At 38.6% G+C, this 24,728-nt stretch overlaps 3 protein-coding genes across 3 annotated transcripts; all 3 read left to right on the forward strand.

Annotated features, from left to right (window-relative positions):
- The first annotated feature begins 1,944 nt into the window (after window positions 1–1,944).
- On the forward strand, window positions 1,945–5,529 carry LOC142336627 (uncharacterized). Its single transcript, XM_075385540.1, has one exon. The coding sequence runs from the start codon at window positions 1,976–1,978 to the stop codon at window positions 5,180–5,182; it is 3,207 nt and encodes a 1,068-aa protein (XP_075241655.1). The 5' UTR covers window positions 1,945–1,975; the 3' UTR covers window positions 5,183–5,529.
- Window positions 5,530–10,472: 4,943 nt separating this feature from the next.
- On the forward strand, window positions 10,473–12,457 carry LOC142336666 (uncharacterized). Its single transcript, XM_075385579.1, has 3 exons — window positions 10,473–10,478; window positions 11,299–11,427; window positions 11,642–12,457. The coding sequence occupies exons 2-3, from the start codon at window positions 11,308–11,310 to the stop codon at window positions 11,852–11,854; spliced, it is 333 nt and encodes a 110-aa protein (XP_075241694.1). The 5' UTR covers window positions 10,473–10,478; window positions 11,299–11,307; the 3' UTR covers window positions 11,855–12,457.
- Window positions 12,458–12,519: 62 nt separating this feature from the next.
- Window positions 12,520–14,441, forward strand: LOC142336656 (polycomb protein esc-like). Its single transcript, XM_075385568.1, has one exon. The coding sequence runs from the start codon at window positions 12,694–12,696 to the stop codon at window positions 14,248–14,250; it is 1,557 nt and encodes a 518-aa protein (XP_075241683.1). The 5' UTR covers window positions 12,520–12,693; the 3' UTR covers window positions 14,251–14,441.
- Window positions 14,442–24,728: the final 10,287 nt, after the last annotated feature.

Raw genomic sequence — 24,728 nt, forward strand, 5'->3', positions numbered from 1 at the left:
CACGTGCTAATTGAACTTGCCGCCAAGTTTTAGCGACCAAAAAATTCGTACCCTGGGTTTAAATACGTAAGAATGATCCGGAAAATCCGATTTTCCCGCAATTAGTGCTTTCTGAATTCATTGGATTTCGGAGTCATGAGTTTTTGCTACGCTTTTTCGGTTTCGCGTCATGAATTTGCTTCAATTTTAATCTCCATGTTGATCAAGCTAAAAAAAAGGGTCTTTGCCATTATAGCCCCCAGCTTAGTGGTCAGATAACCTATAGCCCCCCCCCCCCCCAATCATGGTATTTATACCATAATGGGGGGGCTATAATGGGAAAGACCAAAAAAAGAATAGGCACTGGTGAAATCAGTCTCAAAATGTGAAAGCATAAAGAGACATCCGTCCAGTCGACTGCTGTCCTGGCTTTTCTGGCTCACCAATCCCATGAAAGATTAAATGTTTTTTTGTTTCTATTCTCTCTGGTTAGAGGACTAAGCACCATCCTACCTTCGTTTAATGGATCTACTCTTCCTTCTTCGTTCCGGAGTGCCTTTTGTGCCCCACTTACAAATGATATATTGCTATTTACCACGTTGCTACGTAAAAACGTAACATGTGCGAATGCAGGCGTAAAAGTTGTATGCCCACTAAGCTGGTATCCTTAATAGTGTGGACGGTTAGTCTGACGTCAGGCTTTTGTTTGGCTATTTACTATTTTTTTGCTGAAAACAAGTCAGTTGTTTTCTTCGACAGTCAGCTTCTGCTCTTCTGAGGAATTGATTCGCAAATCTAGGTCGCTAAGGAGGCGCGAAATTGTTGATACTTTAATAAGAGTTGTTGTGAAGAAGGGAGGCTTAGTTTAACTTGCCTTGTGCCTTTATTATGTGTGCTGTTAATCCTTTACCTTCATGTATTCGTAGTTTTTCTTAAAAACTATATTTATCCTTTATTGATAGATTGAGAATAAAACCAAATGCTTTCTGAAGACGTTAGGAATCAAGGTTCAATTTTCAACCCGCTAGCAAAAAGTTGCCCTGAAAGCAGTAGCGAAGCCTACAAGTTTCATGAATCTATCAAAAAGAACAAGTATGAACAAAGAATAACAGGTTGAGAAAGCAACATTCTGTCCGCTTGTCTTCGCATGCACTGGTGGAGCTGGCCCATCAGCTTCAAAAGCGCTGAAACAACTAGCATCAAAGCTCTCTGCGCGAAAAGAAGACAGCTACGCTGATATCATATCATATCTACGGACAAAAATCAGCTTTGCTCTCCTGAGGAGTTCCATCCTCTGCATTCGCGGGTCAAGGACGCTTAGGCGGCGCGAAATTGTTGATGCTTCGATGGGAGCTGTGGTTGAAGAAGGGAGGCTGTTAGTTTGACCCATCCACTTTCGTCATTAGTTGTTTGTTTTCTAATGCTGTCTGTCTTTTGTTTTTCTTCCTCAGTTGATGTTTATATATAATAATTTTATTGATAGATTTAATCAATACGAAATGCTTTATGAAGACGTAGTGCTGGGAGGGCCCCCGGGCCAGCCAATATTCACCCAGTGTTGGGGAGGGGCGTTTGTTAATTTACTTTTTTTCTGAAGACGTTGAGCTAGAAGCCCGGACCAAACAATATTAACCCAATATTGGAGAGGAGTGCACAAAGTAGTACTACAACTACTTTATGCACTCCTCCCCAATACTCAGTTAATATTGTGTGGTCAGGGCTTCTTGGTCTAACTACTTTGTGCTTGAGATTTAAAGTTTGTGCATAATTTACTGATTAGTCTTCTGCTGATAGCGCCGAAGCAAGGTGACATCGTTCTAGAAAAAAACTGTAAAATTAATCTCATCGGCGTAATCTTGATGGTGAGAATTCAGAAAGACGAAGGAACAAGAATCTCTTTATTACGTGTACGACATCTATAAAGGCTAATAGGATAGGAAGTCCAAAGAGTAAGTGTTCTAGGTTTTTATGCGCTTTGTTTTGTCTGCGCGGCAGAATGAGCGATGAAGTTGTTGTTCAATTCCGTGGGCAAACACAAACGTTGGACATCGACGATTTGACCTCTGATGATTTGAAAGAACATTTTGGGCTGGAGTTTGAAGTCAAACAATTAGTTGAAGTCTCTTCTGGAAAATCCATACTGCTCAAAAAAACAGAAAAATTTAAAGCTGGTTATACTTACGAGATTAGAGAGCCACCAACATCTGGCGGAACGAAATCAGAAAAACAGGTCAAAGACCTCTCGAACTGGCTGCTGAAAAACAAAAACACTGTCCAGAATGCCCTTGTTGCCAGTGCTGCCACCTATCAAGAAAACCCGGAGATTTACCTTGTAAATTCAATAATAGATCACAATTTGAAATCCCTTGTGGTATCTGCATGTGGTGATTGTTCCTTTCTAATAGCCGAAGAGCTTAACTCGAATTCAGTATACATTGCATTTCGAGGAACGGAGACAATAAATGATGTTAAAGAAGATCTGAAGATATACCAAAAAGCGGCTTCGCAGGGGCTAGCGCATGGAAGATTTCACGCTGGGTTTCTTTCGCGTGCCGAAATGTTTCCTCTTGAGAAAGTTTTGATGAGTGATCTAGTAAGAAATAAATCCCTGATTCTCTGTGGTCATTCTCTTGGTGGTGCTATAGCTTCTATTGTTGCTACTAATATTCTTCTCGAAAAAGAGCGGATGAAAAATCAACATATCAGCAGCGTAATAAATATAACATTTGGTGCTCCACTATTTGGCGATGACTCTGTTAGAAATTTCTTAATTGAGAAAAATATCGACTCTTGTTTCTATCATATTGTTGCTGAAAACGACCCTGTGCCAAGTTTGTTGTCGTTTACGCAGAGTATATCTGCAATGAAACACCAAGTGGATAAGCAAGTAAGTCAGTTAGTCTCAACTGTATCGACAGTTGCCGGTCAAGCATACGTGGAGGAGAGAAAGCAATCTTTGATGGCAACGAAAGAGAGTTACGTTGGTTATTTATCGAAAATCGAACCCTTTCTATCGCCAGCACTGGACGTTGCTTGTGTAGTGTACCCTGCTAATGCAGTATTTTTGAGAGGAGTTAAAGAGGGTCTGGATATGTTGACAAAAAGTATGGACAAGTCGACTGAATTAGAGGTTTCCCAGAAGTACGTCCCCGTTGGGAATTTTTTCTTTCTCTGTGATGAATTTTTGTTCACAAAATGCTTTGAAAGCTCTGACGTCGGTAGCATAACCCAGTCTTTGGACATCCTGAAAAATGCGAAATTGAGTTCTCATGAGCCGCATAAGGTTGTAAACTACATGAGAATGTGTAAATACAACAAATGTTTTCAACCCGGGGGCTACCCTCCTGATGAAATTACTTACTTGCCATTTGATGATGGAGCTCTTACGGTTCACACCTGTCCCAGAACTATCCAAGAAGTTTTAATCTTTGATCCAAAACTGCACAGCATTGAACTGGCCACTGTCAAATGTCAAGACGTCACTCAGTTGAGGCTAGTGCTAATAGGGGAAAATTTGTTTCAAATTTATCTTCCTAGGTGCTCATTTGATCTGGGCTTTCCATTTGGCGTTTCTGAAAAGTCAACTGTCAAAAAAATTTCCATGGGAGATAAAATCGAAAAACTTGTTATTGAACAAGAGGTTAATGTGAATGAGCTTAGTATCTCCGACCACGGATCCAAGGTCAAAGTCGCGACTCAGTTCGGGTTTGCAGAAGGAATTCTTCCTCGGAACAACATCAGGAATATTGAGGTACAGTCTGTGTCACAAATTTCAAAGCACGAGTCAATTTCCTTGGTGGTTCGAAAATCCGTTCAACGTGGAATGGCGCTTTCTCAACTAAAGAACAAAAGTTCTCTCAACGAACCATTAGTTTCTGAAATTTTGAACCTTGCAGCAAAGTGCCTTGAAGCCCAAGATAATCAAAAGCTGCTTGATATGTTTGACGACAAAACAAAGAATGTCCAGTTTGTTCTGAGTAACGAGCAGGAGTACAAGAAAGTTCGAGACATATGCGACAAGATTGAAAAGTACATGATGAGTCCTCTGGAGTTGAACGCAGAGAAATCGACCCTTCAGGTTATATCAGTGGGTGCGTTGGCTGTACTAGGAGGAAGTGCCTTGGCCTACATGGCAGGTCCAGGGTTGCTTTTAGTGGGAGCAATAGAAGCGCTTAACATCACGGGAGTGGGGACAGCTGCTGCTTTTGGAACTCTTGGTACAGGGTATGTTGCCAATCGTTGGCTAACACAAGCTGTCGCAGACCAAAACTACATTCAAGTTTTAAAGTTCATCAAGGCTGAACTCTTCCGAGTTTGGAGTGAGAGGGTAAAAGATACGGACCCTGAGTTGCTGCAGCGTGTTTCGGATCTCTCTAATGATGATACAGTTTACAGTAATGAAAAAGCACTGCTTCTAATGTACGACAAAAATCTAGGAATATTCAACTTCGAAGGTAGTGGACTTGAAAACTGCACTGACGCCTCAAAACAACAATTATTGCGACGCATTGAGTGCGTCGAAGTTGTTCACAGAATTAGGGACATCCTTGCCTCTCAGTGTTTTATTGGTATTGTCGGGCTCCAGGATTCGGGTAAGACTACCCTTCTTAACAAAATCTGGGGCTTTAAAGGAAGCACTGGCCTTTTTGCACACACCGATGTACCAGTTATGCATCAAATATCACGGAAAGTGCACATAATTGACTTCCCTGGAAGTAACAGCTTAGATTACCATGCTAAGACATTCAGTATCTGTGGTGCCATGAATAACATGATTATTGTTCTTGTGCCTTTTACTGGTGATGTGAGCGACATTGTCAGCCGCGAGTTAGCTAAAGTTTATGAAGCTATGGTTGGATCAGAATCTTCTAGAATTATAATTTGTGTAAACAAAACTGGAATGCATCTAATGAAGCTGCGCGAAGAGCTTAGAAATGAAGAGAATCCTATTGACTTTATGAAAGAACGTTACATTACGAAGTTGAACGAGCATTTTACTGATAGAAAAATTAAAATGAAGAAAGAACACATTTTCTTCACAGATTGGGAAGCAGGTCAAGAAGCGCGGGATTTTGGGATCGAGGGAATTGACGCAATAAAAGACGTGATAAAGCAGCATCTGATTGAGCTCAATGTTATTAGTAGAATGGCTGTTGATGAACTTGAGCAGGCGGTTGCTCCACCACAAGAGCCTAAATCGTGATGTCAAACCGATTGCTGTACAGTAGATGGCTGCCGTAAAATATTTAACAGAAACTTTTATCAACTTTTTTCTGCCAAATGTCATTAGTTTAGTATCCATTGCTGAAAGCTACTACTTTACATGTGCTGAGCACGACTAAATTCCTCAATCAGTTATCAATATCTTATCTTCAATCCTGACTGTTGCTTGCCCTTATTCTCTCTGAATTACTAACTTATTCTCTCTTTCCACTCTGAATTACTAACAAATATTGCTAGAACCTAGCTTTGTCTATGCAGCCATTTTAAAATCCTATTTTGATACACAAATTTTTGAAATTTCTCAAATTCAATTTATTCAAACCTTAATTTTTACCCTATTAATTGGTTTCATTTCAATTATTTCGTTGCAAACGATTCAGCTGAATAAATTAATTAGTTAACTCCTTGCAGTGACAATAGGTTCCATATTATCTACATAAATGCAGAAACAATTAAAATGAGAGAACCTGCAGAATCGGTTTATAGAATGAACACTTTGCTTAACTTGAACAAGTTTTCTTTGATTCATCAATACAGGCATCTTCAATTACTCTCGAACGAAGTTTGACGCAATTATTCTTAATGAAATTTTTCCTTGACTTTTTTGAGCGACTCTTATCGCGTTCATCTTCTTAATTTTAAGGTAATCTACTTTGCTCTCTCTCATTCCCAAATTTATGTAACTGAACTCAAGTGACGGCAGTTTACTACTAGAAGTGTACTAGAGATTACTACAAAATGAAAATGCTACTACCCCCCCCCCCCCCCCACCGGCTAATTTACCCCCACCCAAGCAAAGTTAACTAAAATTGATCACCCACCGGTCGTTCGAGAGCACTTTGTCCTGTTTTAGTTGGTTGTTCTTGGTAAGCAATTTTTTAATCAATTTTTTGAAAACTGAATTGGTTCCATATACATCCTACCCGCTCTTGCTGTTTTTCGGTGCGTTTATTTAAACTAAACACCACGTTACGTACGCAGTTCATTGAGCGTCGTGTTAACATGGCAATTCCGAAAAACGGCGAAGAGATTCTGTGCAGTGACTGAGTATGAAGTCTCAACAAAATTCTTAGAAACATCTGCTTACCCAACTTAAGGTTTTTGAAATTGTTGGAACATTAGTTCCCTGGATTGCGTATTTTACCCTGAAATCGCGTTGCTTTGTGTGATTGGGGATTTGTGGTTGATCGAGGCCATCATTTCGTTTTGAGCAAATTGGTTCTTTTTCGGGATCTGTTTCTTCATCATAATCCATCTTATCTAGATGCTTTCTAAATTAATTGTATCTTGTCTATGCTTTTTTCGCCTGCTAATCTTCGACATCTTCTCAAAGGTGTAAGAAATCGTTTACGTTGGACTGCAAGTGGTTAAAAAAACTCGTTAAAATTGCAGGATTGAAAACACTTCATCCGTTAAGCGTACAGGTCATAAGTGCTCTGCCTCTATTGAAAAGTAACTCGTTAAATGATTGGAAAGTTGGAAAATTTGAAATCATAACAATTAACAAGTTATTTATCCCTTTGTGACAATCTTATATAATAAAAATCAATCTTAAAATAGCTAGCAAAGTTCAAACAAGTCACAGAATAATTGACAGCCAAACACATAATTTTGCGAGAGACGTTTAACACACCTTTTACACAACGGTCCACTTCGTGAAGAACGACAGTTCAAATTACTTCAGGGTTTCTCGTTAACAAGAAACTAGGAACCTGAATATACAGGAAAAATGGTAACGGGACTCTGACATGTTTCAGAAAAAAGTGATGCTCTGGTTGGTCAAAAATTACTCTCAAACGAAGCTCTTAGGTCTGTGTTGTATTATAATAAAACATTAGTTCTTTTGGTCTAACGCCATTTTGGTCGGTCTGATTAATTTTTCGTCTAGAGATACGGATAAACAGGTAAGCCCGATAACATGAAGTTGCGGTGCAGATATCTCTAGAGTTTTTAATTGCTCTCGAACAAAAATTGAAGCACTTAAATGGTGAGTCTTATGCAAAATTTTTGCCGGACCGATTTTGCGCTTTAGTTCCAGAAAATTCTCGAGAAATAGTAAATGCATGCTGTGAAGGGCAATTTTAAGGGAAAATGATTTGTGCTCCCCAGCTTGTAGCCTCGCTTCTCACATATGAGACCTTGCTACAGCTAAAAACAACCCACGCAAGTCGTATTGTTTTCTGTTTATCCCAGCCGTTTCGCCTTTGAGTCTGGTGTTTTCTATTCTTGCACAGGAATAAGGTCTGAAGTTTTGAGATTGTTTCACTCAAACTAACGCGAATGATATTTCAGTGCAAGCCTAACGTCATTCGATAATCCTCAATCTTGGTTGATGCTAGCTCGTTTTCTGGTCTTGAACAAATTTAGATTAGAATCAATGGAATTTGGGACACTGATATATTCCATATATATCAAAATTTTTCAATATGTGACGTCAATTGTTGTGGCGTATTTGTCCACTTGTGTTTTTGCACTTTGAGTTTCGGCATCCCTCATTAGCTGTGTTGATGCTTTATTTACTTCTTACGGTCATTGTGCTTTACCACCTTTTTTGTAAGTTGATTTGCTTTCCCAAAAATTGTAAAGAAAAAAAAACCATGATGATGAAATGTTGAAAAAACCGTAAATTATGTTCTTGCTTAAAATGTGTAAATTAAGAAACAAAACATGTGCAACCAAACGAATTGAAGCTTAAAGCTATTATTAAGAATCAAGAAAGATAACAACCTATCCCTGTTCTGAAGGCAGACCAGCCGAGCCATTATGTGTTAATATGTAAGCTCAAACCTCCTTCTGCTCCTCACTTGGCGGGGTGTGGGAGAGGCTCGTTCAGTGTGTTAAGCGAGCTATTCTTTTAAACCTTGGTTCTGCAAAACACTCCAGATGTCTTTGCCACAATCGTCAGCGAAGCCGAGTGCATTGTCAACTCCTGTCCACTCACCCACGTGAGAAGTAGCCACGAAGACGACAATCCGCTAACGCCAAACCACTTCTTTTTTGGAAGGCTCTTCTGCAACGTTCCCGGAGCCGTCTTCAACGAGACACTGACCCTGAAGAACTCGGCCTGGACGTAGGTGAAGAAACTGCAGCAGATTTCAATGAGACTGATAACCGTGTATGTCCCTTCGCTGAACAAGCGACCGAAGCGGACATCTCGCGAAGCAGCATTGGGAGTGAACGATGTCGTCTGGCTTCTCGAGGATTTCACTCCCAGAGCAATCTGGCCCCTGGGACGAGTCACACGGATTTTCAACGGCTCCGATGACATTGCTAGGTCATGTGAAGTTAAGAACGCTTTTGGTAATTTAACTATACCTGCGGTTGAGCTGGTGCATGCTTACACCAAGCCCACACCAAGGTTAAGATTAGGTTTTGTGGGCCCGGAGGATGTTAATGCTAAAGATTAACTCTTCTTACGTTCATTAGGCTTTACTGCTTTTTCGTAAGTTGATTTGCTTTCCCAAAGCAGAAGTTGTAGCGAGAAAGCTATGATGGCGATGAAATGTTGAAAAAACCGGAAATTATGTTCTTGCTTCAAATGTGTAATTTGAGAAACAAAACATGTGCAACCAAACGAATGGAAACCTAAAGCTAACATTAATAATCAAGAAATATAACGACCTATCTCCTTTCCCAAGGCAGACCAGTGGAGCCATAGCGTTATCAAACTGAACTTTCTTCCAAATTCTGTCAGTTTTTCCAGTAGGTTTAGCGCAAAACTGAAAAATTTTGGCTGTTTTTGTTAAAGTGGTTCGAATAAGATTGTCAATTGTTCTCGAACGAAATTTAGAGCAATTATAAATCTTGACAGTTTTTTCCTAGAATATTCCCTCGCTTGAGAAATTTGACTTTTTGAAAGACTTAAACCCTAGACTTCTTGATTTTTGCGTGATCTTAATTGCTCTCAGTTTTACTTCTAAAAGCCAAATCAAAAGGGCGCTCAAATTGGTTTCATTTTTCGTTCTAAATCTGCTTAGTGTTCTAAAATAAGCTCGAATAGTATCACTTGGATTCAGGTATTGACTCAAGAATCTTAATATTATATGCTAGGTTTCTTTTGAAAAATGTAATCAACTAAATGTTACTTACAGCTAAAATTATTCGGAAATAGTAGTTAGTTTCAGAGGACTCGCGTATTTTCAAAAAAAATCAGCACTCAAAAATTTCGCCATTTATGAACGTTTTCTCATTTTTATACAAAATTTTGTTTTTGTTGGTGATCATTTTTACGACATATGTTGCGGATTGTTGTACAGTTATTTTCTCCAATTCAATGCCAAAAGAAATTCGCAAGATTTCTTCCGTTATAAAAAATTGACGAGACAAAAATTTAGCCATTTAGAAAAATTTTTGTCAGTTTTTAGATGTTCAGGGGAATTCCAAGCCATAAAATTAACCAACTGTTAAGCTTGTGGCTTTGTTGGCCAGTTTTTTTGTATAGATATTAAAGTGAAACAAATTCAATATTAGAAAATCTCGAAAAATGTCAACAAAACAAAAAAATATCTGGTGACATGAGTGAACATTTTGTTGCTGTTCTTAGTAAACATGTTTCCTTCCTATCCGCTTTTTTCATTAAAACTGTAGTACATAAATCATATCGTTTTGTACAATGTAACTTCACCTTTGAACTGTTTTTCATCTTCAGAGTTTGTCTATGAGTTTGAGAGTGACGCGTAGTTAATTCTTTGTTGGACTTTATTGATTTACGGTGGTGGAATATTTTTGTCCACGGGGGTATGTCCAATTTTCATTGGTATGCGCAATCCAGCCCAGCTTTTTTATGCATATAATGTTTTTTGAAAGAAAACAATTTCTTTCTTGTTGGAAGTAATGTCGCTATCTGGGTCAATTTTTGTTTTGCGGATGTGACGCAATATTTTTTTAAGAAATCGATTATAAAGTTGGAGTGAGATCGGATTTTCCTACTTAGATTTATCTCAAATATTACTGGATTTTGTTTGTATCAAAGCTGCCCGAATCAAGTTTATTTTGCAAGACTTCTCAGCAAAACGCTTACAGAAACTCGATTACAACTTTAAAAATTTCAAAATTAGGTTACCCTATTTGTTGAATCTAGCATTTGTTATTGTTGGCTTCTATAAACGACTTGATTCGGAAAGTTGTACTCATCTGTGATGACAGCATGGCTCCGGTTAGGACTCGGAACCTTATAGAAAAAAATCAGAAAATGTTTTCGTGTCTTTTTCGTCTTTTACAATTTGTACATTTCTTTTAAGTTAAGAGCAGCATCAAAAATTTTTAACTTATTAAATTTTTATTTAACTTAAATTATATTTAACTTCATCTCCAATCAATTTAAAACTGGTATAGGATTTGAAATCTTGCATATAAAACGAAGTGTCCATTAAATCTTTTGGCAAGCGGAAAGGTCTCAATGGGTGATTATTAATTGCTCTCGAACGAAGTTTGAAGCAATTATTGTTAGTGCTGGTCTTTTTATGCAAAATTTCGCTTGACCGTTTTTTAGTGATTTTTACGCCCTTGACTTTTAATTGCTCTCAAGCGAAGTTTGTAGCAATTATATTAGTCCTGTCGGTCTTTTTATGCTTCTCGTCCTCAAAAATTAGATAAAAAAGTAGCGCCAAGAGAGCATTAAGTGACCTTAGGGGGCAGCTCTGTTTCAGCTCAAACTGTTTTGGAGACTTATACTGATGGTGCGAAGGGCGGTTCTTAGAGATTGACCCCCCCCCCCCACCCCCCACCCACTGTTGCCACCCCATCGGCGCCTCCGGTGCACCCCCCCCCCGCTGCGCTCATTTACGCCCCTTCAATTCAGCTAAAGCGAGCCTCAGTAAACCGTTCCTAGCTACTGACGAAGCCAACCGGTCCCCGGTCGTTTGAGAGCAATTTGCCCGACGTTAGTCGGTTATGTTTTTGTTTTGCGTGATCTAAGTTTCTCTCATTCACAAGTGTCAGCAGCTGAACGCAAGTGGCGGCAGTTCCCTACTAAAAGTCAAATGAAAACGACCAAATTGGTGTATTTTTCTGAATCAGGTTGCAATAAATTCGAGCTTCCACTAGTCGTTCGAGAGCAATTCTGCGACGTTAGTCAGATTGATTTTAATATTTTTCAGATTGATTATGAATTTTGGTTCTAGTGGAGGTGGTGGGAGTGGATTGGGATCTGGTGCTGGCCCGGCGGGTTCCCAAAATGCAGACAGTATTATCCAGCAGACAGAGATGGCCCTTCAAATGCAACAGGTAGCTCTAGTAAAATTTTGTCGTTTTGCTCAGATTTCTCAAAAACTCAAAGTTTATAATTAAAGGACACAGTAGAAAAATGCAAAGGTCCACCTGGAGTATTAATCCAAAGTTTCAAATAACGGTTTAAATATCTAGGGAAACTTAAAGAATTCACTGGCACGTTAGTATTAGCAGGGTCGGTTAACAGCTATTAATTTCAAATCGACTCTAGGTGCAAAACTTACTGCAGTCGGCAGGTGAGAAGTGTATATACCCCAAGTGTATCTACAGACCCGGCAGATCCCTGGACCGAAGCGAAGCGAGCTGTTTAACCAACTGTGTTGACCGATTCCTAGATACTTACAAGATAGTGGCCACAACTTACACAAATAGACTCAGAACTGAAAATGCATCTGGAGGGGTCAGAAGCGGGGGAGCTTTTTAGCCTCTGCCTGTTCTTTGTAAACTTGCCACATGGGAGGTAATTACTAGCTAGAGTCACTACGGAATCGAGTCCGGACAAAACAGTCCCGAATGCAAAATACTGCCCATACAAAACATTCGCTAATGGCAGAATTTTTCTTGACAAAACAGACCAAAAGCCCATATTCCCATACAAAACAGTCGAGACAAAGTTGTTCAATTAAAACAGAAGAAAGAGTCCCAGATCAAATGGTCTCGAACATAGCGATTAAGAACTGACTTATCGATTAATGAGAACAATTCAGTGTTTGTTAGTGTAGTGAGGGTAGATAAGAGCCTGTTTTTAAAAAAGACATTGCGACTCAAATATGACGTACTTATTCGGCAGTCACTCTTGCTAGTAATGGCCCCAGATTCCTCAAATATATATTGTTCTATATGATTATATTTTATGCCACAGCACTTATCAGAGTCGAGAATTGAGTTATACGACTTGATCGACCGACTTGCTCTATGATTCTAGAGTTCTTTCTGGTTCTTTTGTTTGAGTAATCGCATAATGATTTAATTTTGGTTATGAACTGATGAATCACATTTGCTTGAAATTGTCTTTTCGAAATTGCAACATTGTTTTGTTCGATCTAGTAACTGCATAGTTTAAATGCTTAGTGTTCCTGTAAATGGTTAATAATGTCTTTCTGTGAATTTCAGGTTTGATGATTTTGCAGCATGCTTTAAGCCTATACAAATGAGAAGCTGCTGTTCAAACAGCTAACTGGCGATTGCTGTAGTGTCGATCAGATTTAGTTTTAGAGACTAGCAATTTTTGCAACGTGATTTCCGTTTCTCGGTCCCCTTTTCATGACAAAAATGAACGAAGATAATCAAAATACTGGATTGCTGAAACCTATCAGTAAAAATATTGACCCTCCTAAGCAGCCGGTACCTGAAAGTTCTTGTCACAAAGATGAAAATAGGTCATCATCGCGATCTTCAAGTAGCGGTGAGCGATGTACACGGAAAAGAAGATACCCAGAAAATGGCAGGACCAGAAATGAAAACAATCGCTCAAAAAGACAATGCAATTTAACAGCCGAAGACGTGAAAAAAGCGGCTGCTGAAATAAACGATCCGAAGAAGAACAAAATTGAACCCGAAGACAGACTTGAAAAAGCAGGCGGAAAACTCCAGTTCGAGCGTGACTTGAAACGTCTGGGAAATTTAAAGAAAATTGGAACTTCTGCCTTCTCGTGGGAGTTAACGCATAAGTTTGTTGAAAACCATGCTCTAGAGAAGCACTTTGAAGGCATCAAATATCAGCCGCATCCTATTTACGGAGTTCATATTGCTCCATTTACCGTAGCCAACCTGGAAATACCTGCAGAACCACAATACCTAATAGCCACAACAGGGGGAAAGTGGATCTATGTCTATACGTGCACGGAAACATCAAAACTGAAGTTAATACAAGTTTACACTGACCCTGGTGATGACATGTATTACAACGTGAAATTTACTAAATATGACGACACCATTTTTCTAGTTAGCGCTGGTAAAAACGGGACAGTTAGAGTTATTAATGTAGCCAAACGTGAAGTTGACCAGTCATTTGAAGGTGCTGCGAATGCTATCAACGACATCCAAATTCATCCCAAAATTCCCGAAATAATTGCTCTGGCCTCTCAAGATATGTCAACACATTTGTGGAATTTGAAGTCCCAAATGCAAATTGCTATTTTCAGTGGACGAGGCTTAGAAGGGCACAACGATCAGGTGTTGACCAATGACTTCAACGAAGACGCGACTAAAATGTTATCATCAGGCATGGACCATAACGTTATCATCTGGGATTTGGTGGGTCCCAATGGAGTCGAAAAAGAAATTGAAATGTCGTATGACTCCTCGATCAAAAATGAGAACAGACCTCGCCTGCCAGTGTGGCGGCATTTTGTATACCTCAAATGCTCGAGCATCCATCGAAATTATGTTGATTGTGCCAAGTTCTACGGCGAAACAATAATATCTAAAAGCTGTCATAGCGATGGAAAACTTTGTGCCTGGATGCCAACAAAAATTGCAAACGATGTCGCGCCTGTCAAATCACAGGTTGACCTGCTGTTTCAGTACAAGTTTTCATCGGACAAAATGGTATGGTTTATGAAGTTCTGCTTTGACCCGACCAAGCGGTTCTTGTCAATCGGACATATTGACGGAAGAGTTATGATAGTGGATCTTCACAGCTCTTATGACCCAACTGACCTTAGAGTTTGTTACATGCAAGGTAAATCAGATAGACAGACGTATATCAGGGAAACTTGCTTCTCTCCCGACGGCAAATTCCTGATTTCAGTAGACGAATCAGCCAAAGTGTTTAAATATAACATTAAGAAAGCGGACCCTAGTCCAATTCAGTGGTAAATCGGAGAGTTGGTTTAATTGTACTCTTTTGTGTAAAATCTACTCTTTATTTAATTATTAGTTAATAATTATTAGATAAGTAGTCAAGTTGCTTTTATTGAAATATAAATGTTCATTTTCTGACATTTTGCCTGGATTATCCCTTGTTTTAGCTGTTGTTTGTTATTTTGGTAATTTACTGTGAGCCATCATTGCTTGTTTTTAACAAGTTTACGAAGAGGTTTAATGAAAATAAGCGAAGTGTATCTGAAGTATGCGGGTGCTCTTCGTTTAGAGAATTGTTTTTGACAAGCTTTATGGCAAAACCAAAGTCAGGACAAAAATTCAGCTGACGGTTCGTTATATGCGTTGACATTTAATTTTGTTCGAAAATGTTTTTTGAATTTTTGAAGCAAGCGAGTAGTGAAGACCAGCTGTAGGGAAGAACAACGGCTGAATGTAATTAATTGCTCGTAATTGTAGCTTGTAGCAATTATGTTAGCCCTGCTGGTCTTCTTCAATTTTTCATACTACCAACTTCTCGTCTGATCGTTTTTGTGGTCCATTTACCTCTTCGTCCTGAATTAACGGGCTAATCAGCTAAAGCCTGTATCCCATCGAGATGCTGCGCAAGTTTCTTAAAGCCATAAGCCTTACTAGTCTCTATGTTGCAATTCACCGAAACTGGTGAGAAGACATGTAGGGTGTGTATGGCAGTTCTTCCTAGTTTAATTTCCCCTCCCCCAAACATCTCCCCTCGTCCACCCTCCTCCGTCTTCTTATTCTCCCCGTAACCTCAGCTTTTACACAAATTAAAATGTGAACTAACACCAATCAAAATATTATATAATTGTTGATTGGAAATGTTAAATATGAATACCGAGAACTGGCAACCACGTTAGTTATTTCCTTATTTGTCTTGTTAATCCTTTTCAGTTGAATAAAAATTATGCAGACAAAAACGAGTACTGAATGGACTTAATGTTCCAATTTTGTTTTTTGAAGACTACTTATGGTCTCGGTAAATAACCCAACTCAATCGACAGGCAATCAATATTATTTAAAGCCACAAAACACGCGACAGTCGAAAAGTAATTCTTGAGTTCTCAGAATCGGATTTCTCTATTTCCTGTCTAATTTGAATTTAAAATTAAATATTTCATTCAATCCAAGGCAGTCACACCAACATTTAGTGCAACGCGACCAGGGCGAACACCAAAAATGGAAACATAACAGATATTGACGCCGCAAATCTCCTTAAAACGTCGGACACTCGACGTGATCTCATCAAAGACCTCAGCGATCAAATAATGGAGAAGACAGACGTAGTAGACAGTGCCGAGTCAAGTCTCAAGTGAAGGAGCTGCATAGAATAGTAGCCCCTTTAACAGACATATACGACAATTAAAAATCAACAAATCAGAGCCTCATCAGGTGGAATAAAGATCCCCAAGTTTCACTTTCCTAAATTTGGGGGAAATACAAAGACTGGACCCATTTCACGCCAGCTTCATCGCTTCAGTAGATATGAATCACACCCCGTCGGACGTTCAAAAACTAAGCTACCTAAATTCTGTTTGGACGGGGAAGCAGCCCAAGTGATAACAAAATGACCCCTTTCTAGTGGCAACTACGCAGTTGGCCTCAAAATGGTTAAGGACAGATATGCAAACGAACGTCTGATCCTGCATTCACACCTCGATGCATTTTTCAATATTCACCGCATTCAACATGAATCTGCGAAGCAACTGGAAACGCTCATCATCACCTTTGATGGAAATGCCGTGCTTTGGAAGCCTTGAAATTCAAAATTGAGCCCCCTTTTCTTGAAAGAGAAATAGGATGATGCTTTTAGACGCCAGTGGGAAATGAAAAGCAGCAGTTCAACTGACCTGAAGTCATTTGATGAATTGCGAACATTGATTGACTGCAGAGTACAAGCCCTCGAACCAACATCCATTTACAAGTCAACAAACAAAGACACGATAGTCGAAAAAGAACGTCAAAAAATCAAACATTTTCAAAGCTGTGACTCTTCAATTGTCATAAGCAACGACTGAACAAATTTTAATGAAAGTGCCAAATTATTCGCTGAAGTGTTCAAAAATTTGATGAGCTAAATTTTGCTTCCGTACCATTGAGTTTTACTGTTAAGTTTAACCAGTTATAACACGTGCGTTTAAGTTGCTCTCTTGATTTCAACAAGCAAGACGAAAATAGAACCAAATTTTACACTGAATCTTGAGCACCCTAGATTGATCCCCCACCAACTTTTTTTTGGCTGTTATCATATCAGAAGCACTGTGTATGTGAGCAAATCAATTATGTAGTGGTTCTTCAGCAGCTTATGTGGACCTCAAACCGGTGAGATCTAACCAAAACGACCCCCGCCCTAGTTTTTTTTATCTGGTGGGATAAAAAAAATTGGTAGGCAATTGCGCATTCAATGTTAACAGTTATGAAAACTAGAGAAGGCAAGAAGGTTTTCTTAGCTGAGACTGACGAAATTACAGAGCTTAGTCAGGGGGCAAAACAACGCAATTCAGCTTCGGGACTGACTCAGCAAATGAATAATTTAATAATTGATGACACCGCTTCCCGCTTTCAAGTGCCCCCCAAAACAACACTTTTCTACCCCGACAAAAAAGATAAACTGTACCAGATAAACTGTACCAGCTTATGTGGACCTCAAACCGGTGAGATCTAACCAAAACGACCCCCGCCCTAGTTTTTTTATCTGGTGGGATAAAAAAAATTTGGTAGGCAATTGCGCATTCAATGTAAACAGTTATGAAAACTAGAGAAAGCAAGAAGGTTTTCTTAGCTAAGACTGACGAAACTACAGAGCGTAGTCAGGGGGCAAAACAATGCAATTCAGCTTCGGGACTGACTCAGCAAATGAATAATTTAATAATTGATGAAACCGCTTCCCGCTTTCAAGTGCCCCCCAAAACAACATTTTTCTACCCCGACAAAAAGATAAACTGTACCAGATATCTGTTATCGAACATCATCTTGGAAAAACTAAAATTAGATATGACCAGTGGGGACCGAACTTTGATGAGATGGTGTGCTCCAAATCAATATGGGCCTACTCGCAATTTACGCCTTTACTGTCTAAAGTGAAAAAGATAACACGCGATTTAGCGAAGCGGATAGACGAGATTGTGCAATCCGCGAAGTTCACCAAATCTAGCTGCAACAGACATAAATCTAAATGAACTCCCAGATCTCGAAACCATCAGCAGTAAGCACATCCCTACCCTAAGGTTCATTCCAACAAAGTTTCGGGTGAGATGGTCAGAATTACTAACATCCGTTATCGATGCTTGCATTTCACACGCGCAATTGTTAGAAAATTGGAAAAAACTCTTTGCTATTAGCAAATGTGTTCTACGCGCGTCTAATCGTGGGGGTAAGAAACACAAGCAGCAGCAAGAGAAACAGTTGCTTAGCAGACTTGAACGGCGGAAATCAGGTGATTATGCTGCACTGTGGTACGAGGCGGCCTCAATGAAGCAGTCAAATTAAAATAGCATTGAGTCAATAGACGCTTTAGCAAGCCGCGCGAAATCTCTTTGCCTGCAGGGGCAGTTTGGGAGGGCAGCGAAAGTTCTGTCTTCTGACGGCGTCGCACCTGACAATGCTGCAACGTTGAATGAACTTAAAAAGCTGCACCCTAAGGAAAAGCAACCTGATCCCCAATCTGATCAAGATGCTAACACAAACGCAATTCAATTTGACGAGGCATCAGTATTCTCCCAAATCGAGTCGTTCTCCAAATTTACTGCAGCTGGGCCGTCAAAAATGTATCCCGAGCATCTGCTGCATGCAGTAAACTGTGGTGCCCCTGATCAGTCAAAGCGAGCAATCACTAGCTTAACAAAATTCGTCAATTTAGCCAGCAGGGGTCACCTTCCCGAATTCGTTGCTCCTATACTATGTAGTGCAACACTAACTGCATTGAAAAAGGTGGGGTTTGTCCTATCGCTGTTGGGGAAGTCATTCGGCGTCTTATTGCTAAATGCATAGCTCGTGAAGCGAATTCAGAAGCTGCTGATCTATTTAACACAAAACAATTGGGAGTAGCAGTCAAGGGTGGTGCTGAGGGGATAGTACACGCAACAAGAGTTTCCTTTGAAAAACTGCAAATATCAAAAAATTCCGGAATATTGCAGATTGATTTCAGAAATGCCTTCAATTCGGTAAAAAGAAGCAAGGTTTTGGAAGCAGTCGCAAAATTCTTACCTAGTGGTGCCCCTTTTGCGACTTTTTGCTACTCACAACACAGTCATTTGCATTTTAACAACACATACTTAAGTAGCCAATCGGGAGTTCAACAAGGGGATCCTTTGGGGCCGCTTTTGTTTTCACTAGCTCTGTGGCCAATCTTTAAAGAAATTGAAACAACATTACCAAATCTAGTGCAGCATATTTGGTATTTGGATGATGGCATCCTTGCTGGTACTCGCCAACAACTTTGCAAAGCATTGAATTTGTTGACAAATTTGGGTGAAGGATGCGGTTTAGAGCTCAGAATAGAAAAATGTGAGCTTTGGTCACCCGCTGATCTGAACGCTATAGATAACAGAGTAAAGAGAAATAGCAAAGAAGGACTTGAGATCTTGGGCGCTGCCATCGGCAATCCCAGCTTTGTTGCTGCTTCTTTGAGAAAAAGAGTCAACAAAATAGAAAAACTACTCGACAACCTGGCGTATCTAGACGACCCGCATTGTGCGCTTGGAATTCTTCGAAGCTGTCTTGGTGCCCCAAAAATGGTATATTCCCTGCGATGTAACACTCCATCTGACGAATCCTGTTATTTTGCAGAATTTTGACAACCTTCAGAGAACAACATTTGAGAATATGTTAGGCACCGTTATAAGTGACAGCGCTTGGAAGCAGGCTTGTCTACCAATAAACAAAACTGGCGTTGGTATTAGACAAGCAGTTGACCAATTGAAAGCGGCGTTTGTTGGGTCAGTATCGCAAGCAGACGCTTTAGTAGAACAAATAACCGGTGAGAAAATTACAGACAACCAAATTTTCAAAGAAACAGTGGAAGAACTGAAGAATCTAGAAATTAGCCAATATACACAACACAAGATTCAGGAGGCACTTGACGATGCTGCTTTTTCTGACCTTCTTGGTAATCAGAATTCAAATCGGGAGAAAGCTCGTTTGCTTTCACTAACATTGCCTCAATCTGGTGCGTGGCTTTCCGCACCTCCAATCCCTAGTCTGGGCCTTCACCTTCAGCCAAATGAATTCAGAGCCGCATTGAAGTATCGGATTGGTGTTCCGTTATACATAGAGGAACGAAAATGCCCTTACTGTCAAAACGGCAGACTGGACAAGCTGGGTGATCACGCTTTAAGCTGTCATGGTCGGGGGGATATGATATCGCGGCACGATAGAGTGAGGGATAGAATATTTGCTGCTTGCTCGACCGCAAACTTATCACCCGTCTGCGAACAGAAAAATTTGATTCCAGATAATCACTCAAGGCCAGGAGACATGTACTTGCCCAGCTGGTCAGCGGGACAACCATCTGCGTTAGACGTAACCATAACTTCCCCACTGCAGCCCAGTCTAATTTCAGATGCGGCGAGGAGTTGTGGTTTTGCCCTGACAAATGCTGAAGATAGGAAATATGAACAATATGCCCAAAAATGTGCCGAAATAGGTACCCAGTTTGTATCACTCGCGTTTGAATCTTTCGGGGGCTTCTCAGATTTGGTTCGTAAAACTTTGAAACGTATAGCCTTGCTTGCCGATAACCGAAACTTTCAACCAGCTGGTTTATCAATTGCATACAATGCTGATCGCCAGAGATCCCCTGTTATGAGACTCATTCCTTCGACAACACCCTCAGCTCCACAATGGTCAATTTACAGTCTTGGCTCTCCCAATTTTAGTTGCCCAGTTTGCACGAAACTGCTGTGCGCGAATTTGTTTGTCACCCAATGAGTTGGGATAATGCTCATTTCTTCCGTTCAACCCGATTGTGTGGGTTGATGATGACGAAATTTTGAAGACCCGATTGTGAGGGTTTCTGGGAACAAATAAAAGGCAAATACTCATTTGCGTGGGCACCATGGTGATTTGTGGGCACAAGGCTGATCGGAAGAAAACTTTCTGAGAATCGACTGAGCTTAGAAATGATTTCAACCATGATGTCCCCAACCAAGCCTACCTTAAATTTAGTATTTTTAAATGGAAATAAAAAAATTTTTTTTTGATTACATGATGTGGAAGAACAGGACACTGGAAGGGCGTGAAACTTCGAAGTTTTTGTTTTTCTCCTCCTTAATAAATAAATAGATATTCTGAGCTCCTCTAGGGAGCCATAGAGACATTAAGAGTATTGTACGGCATAATGAAAATTATTTTAGCAAACACGAACGATACGTGAAATTTTTAGTTTAAAATGTTTTTTCAGTAACTCGTATCAAAATATTTCGTTTGTTATCAACTGGTTTAACAGAAAAACTCTCCATCCTATAGCTCCTGGCCTTCAAATAAAATAAAACTTTGGAGAAATTGTTTCTGATTTTGCTTGACATTTTCAATATTTTTCAGCGTTACTGATTTCCGTTTTTCAAAACCCTTGGTGAGAGCAACCATCTACCGTTTGTGTCAAAAACAGGTCATAATATATGAACATTTCTGTAAAATGCTGAATAAAATAGTATCTTGATATTTTCCATTCTTTATCTTATAAATTGGTCTTGTTTTGCTGTCTAAAAATAAAACCGGACTGTTGACTTTGCTGAGCAGCTTCCAAACACAGCGGGTCTTCCAAACACGGAACGTATACACATTAAGTTGGTCGGTCGTCGATAAAATATCTGCTGATCAGTTTTTCGAATAGTTGTATCCGTAACTATTGAAGTCAGTGAAGCGGCTGTTTTTAAACAATCTGACTCTGGTAATTTTCCGACCGCGCTCATCCTCAAACTTAAAAAAAATAAAAAAAGAATTGTTCAGCGTTTGAAATTGAAAATGAATGGCTTTTTAAATTAAATGATTTAGGTTTCTGTAGGTCTTTGATAGCTCGATTTCAAGAATTTGACTTAAACAAATGCTCATTCTACTTCTCATCAAAAATCATTAAAAGCAGTCATGGATTTATCGACAGATAGCTCTTTCATCCTATTTTTGGTGATTTCAGTAATCAACGAAGTGCTTAGTCGGTTACAGAGAATCACTCGGCTCTCCTTTCTCCACACCATCATCTTTTAATGTAATATTTCACAAAGTTTGTTTTATAATGAGCTTTTAATAGAAGCTATAAAAACAGGATGGACCAGCTAATTTAGAAACTAGAAGTGTTCAGCGGCCATTTCGACGTAAATAATTTTGCTAACAATCTCATTACTTTACAAGTAATATTAGGTCTGCAAAGTTGAATTTAAATCTGAAATTTTTGTGGAAGACATCGTTCCAAATTTTTTCAAAATGAATGTTCTAATAGGAGAGATATCTAAACAGAAAAAATAGGAGAGATATCTAAACAGAAAAAATGTGCTCTTGCAAAACTGATTGTCTTTTTTGCACTGCCAATTTTTATTGCTTCAAGAGATGTTGAAAAATTTAGTTTTAAAGTTAGTGGAAAACAATAACTTCACTGGATATACTAATTGCTTTGGTACGCATTTCGTCATTGCTAAATGCACCGTAGCCACTTCTGAAAACTTGTCGTTTTCAAAATAACAGCGCACAGTCTTTGGACAATTAACATTACGTCGACAATGTCCGATAATGCAAATTTTAATATCTATTGTCTTTTGTGAAAACGTAACCATTTTGAGCATGTAATTAGCGGAAAGCTTTGCCCTAATTTAATTAGTAATAATTTGATACCGAATTCAAAGACTTAATTGTTCTTGTGAAAAGTGCTATGGGTAATTTCAAAACCACTATTAATCCAAAATTAGAATAGAGAGGGAAATCTCTGAAATGGATTACCCATCAGGTTTTCTTTTTCGGTTATTGGATACTCTATCTGTGGGAAAGGGGTAGTTGTAAGCAAATTTGAACTAAATAAGCGTAGTGTCATCTTTCGTTTCCACAAACTCTTCAAACTCTAATCTTGAAACATGAGTCAATTTTTATTTAACTTTTAAAACATTGGCCACGTAATGAAAATAATATGAAGTGTGTTTATTAAGAGCTTTCCAACTTTTTTTTTTTAAAAAACAGTTTATATATATCCCTCATTTTTATTGTTATTTTTTTGAGAAAATTTTCAATCTTGGCTAAATATAACCCAGGTTGGTAATTTTCTCAGTGACGAGCGGTGGACTATTTTAAGAAAATTGGATTAGGTTAAAGAACTACTGTTTGAACAGTTTCAATCTTCGAAACACGTCCTTCCTTGATACATTATAAATATTTTCTCTACAGCAAATAAGGGACTGTTTGCTTATTTCAGAAAATTTAAGTCCATAACGATTGACGAAAACACCTCAATAATAAACATGATAATAAAAATAAATATATATGTTAAATAATGAAATCTAATTTCAAAACTTATATAAGGTCCTTTTTTCTTCCTGGTAGAACAAATAATAGGAAAACAGAACGGAGTTGTTTGTTTATTGAGTGATGCAATTTAATTTGGAATATTTGGACAGAAATTAAATAACCCATCTTCAGCGGTTTTTGCTAGTTTTCTGATTGCTCTAGTTTTCTGAACAAATTCTCGGTCACTAATGACGTATCTCTTGTTCATAAACGACTTTCATTACTCTTAAAAAGACTTGTTCAATTCAATTGAAGCAGTTATGGTTAACTGCGGTTACCTCGCTTTAAATGAAGATCATTTGAGGCGAGATAATAAAAACAAAATTTCTTCAAGCTGAATCAATATTTGACACCGTTGCTGTTTATAAAATTTTTTTGCTCGTTTTATCCTTGGCGTTTTGAGACTGCAAATCGACAAAGCCATTGCTAATATGTTTCTTTTGTCTCTTTTGCTTCTTCTTGAAATAAATGTGACTGTTTATTTTCTGTGAAAGTAATAAGTTTTCCGGAAAGGTGTTAATGATCTGAGGTCGAATCAAAAAATTTGAAATATTAGTTACAGCAACTGGAAAGGTCGGAATGGCCGAATTTTTGCCAATATGGTTGAATACGTTGCCTGTCATACTTTTTAAAAAGCAAAATTACGATTTTTTGTTATCAGAAGGCTATCTATGACTCAGTTAGCGGTTAGAACTTACTGCTCGAATAATTGGCAGATAAATGAGATTTTTTTGTTTAATTTGCAAGATCTTATAAATGTTTTTTATAGTCACAAGTATACTAGTTTTTGACCTTTTTGCGTTGTTTTGAAGCACTGAGAATTGTTAGCTTGTTAGATTCTTTGTTTGTTTTTACCTGTAGCAATCTTGGATCCGTTGCTTGTTGACTTTTTTGCGGTATTTCATCTGGGATTCATCTTGTCGTTGCAATATCGAGACTTTGCGATGTGCATCTTTTATGTCGTAATAATAAAACGATTGTTTGAGCAATGATGTATTTTAAAATACTTGTAAAGTGTATTAAAGTGGTTTCCTTTGACGCTATGTTTGTTGTTTATGCGTCGGCTGCAAAAAATAATAAGCCGAGCAAAAAGAATGAAGAACTCGTCTTCAGTTTACTGGAAATGCCTAGATTCAGTTTCCTAAATAGTTTTGAGCGCTTCGTTTTTTTTGTTAGGCACTGATTTAAAATTTGCAGATACATTTCTTAATTGCAATTTTAGATGTTATGTTGAATTGTGTACAGCGGAAAAAGATTTATCCGTTTATTTTATGCTGAATTTTAATGATCTTTTTTAAGGTATCATGGGCAGACAAGCTAGCGATTTTCGATATTTTCAGCCAAGTTGTTAGTTTTGTACTATTAAATTTTATTTTCGCAATAGACAAGTCAATATAGTGAATATTAAGCGATACAAACAGGATCACAATTTGAGACCGCTGCTGTTAATAAAAATTCTTTACTTTTGTTTTGGTGTTTTGAGACTGCAGATCGACGAAGCCTTTGCTAATATGTTTCTCTTGTCGCTTTCGTGTCATCTTGAAATAAATGTCACTGTACGTTTTGAGTGAAAGTAAGAAATTTTCCGGAAAGGTGTTAATTATCTGAGGCCGCATTAAAAGTTGAAACACTAGTTACAGTAGCTGGAAAGGTCGACGTGGCGGAAGTGTTGCCAATATGGTTGAAAATGTTGCCTGTCATACGTTTTAAAAAGCAAAATGGCTATTTTTTATTGATCGGAAGGGCTAGCCATGGCTCACTGTTAGCGGCTAGAACTTACTGCTCGAATAATTTGCGCATGAATGAGATTTGTTTGCTCAATTTGCAAGATTTTATAGATGTTATTTTTAGTCTCAAATATACTAGTTGTTGACCTTTTTGCGTTTGTGAGTTTAACAGATTCTTTGTTTGTTTTGACCTGAAACTGTCTTTCATCCGTTGCTTATTGACTTTTTGTGCGGTGTTTTGTG

This window comes from Convolutriloba macropyga, chromosome 1 (assembly GCF_964194025.1).
Source record: "Convolutriloba macropyga chromosome 1, txConMacr16.3, whole genome shotgun sequence".
Classification (NCBI taxonomy): domain Eukaryota; kingdom Metazoa; phylum Xenacoelomorpha; order Acoela; family Convolutidae; genus Convolutriloba; species Convolutriloba macropyga.

Bases quoted from the DNA above. Each gene is read 5' to 3' on its own strand.
- LOC142336666 (XM_075385579.1), top strand. From the start codon at position 11,308: ATGAATTTTGGTTCTAGTGGAGGTGGTGGGAGTGGATTGGGATCTGGT. The intron at 11,428-11,641 runs GTAGCTCTAGTA...AATCGACTCTAG, and splicing joins TGGCCCTTCAAATGCAACAG to GTGCAAAACTTACTGCAGTC.
- LOC142336656 (XM_075385568.1), top strand. From the start codon at position 12,694: ATGACAAAAATGAACGAAGATAATCAAAATACTGGATTGCTGAAACCT.
- LOC142336627 (XM_075385540.1), top strand. From the start codon at position 1,976: ATGAGCGATGAAGTTGTTGTTCAATTCCGTGGGCAAACACAAACGTTG.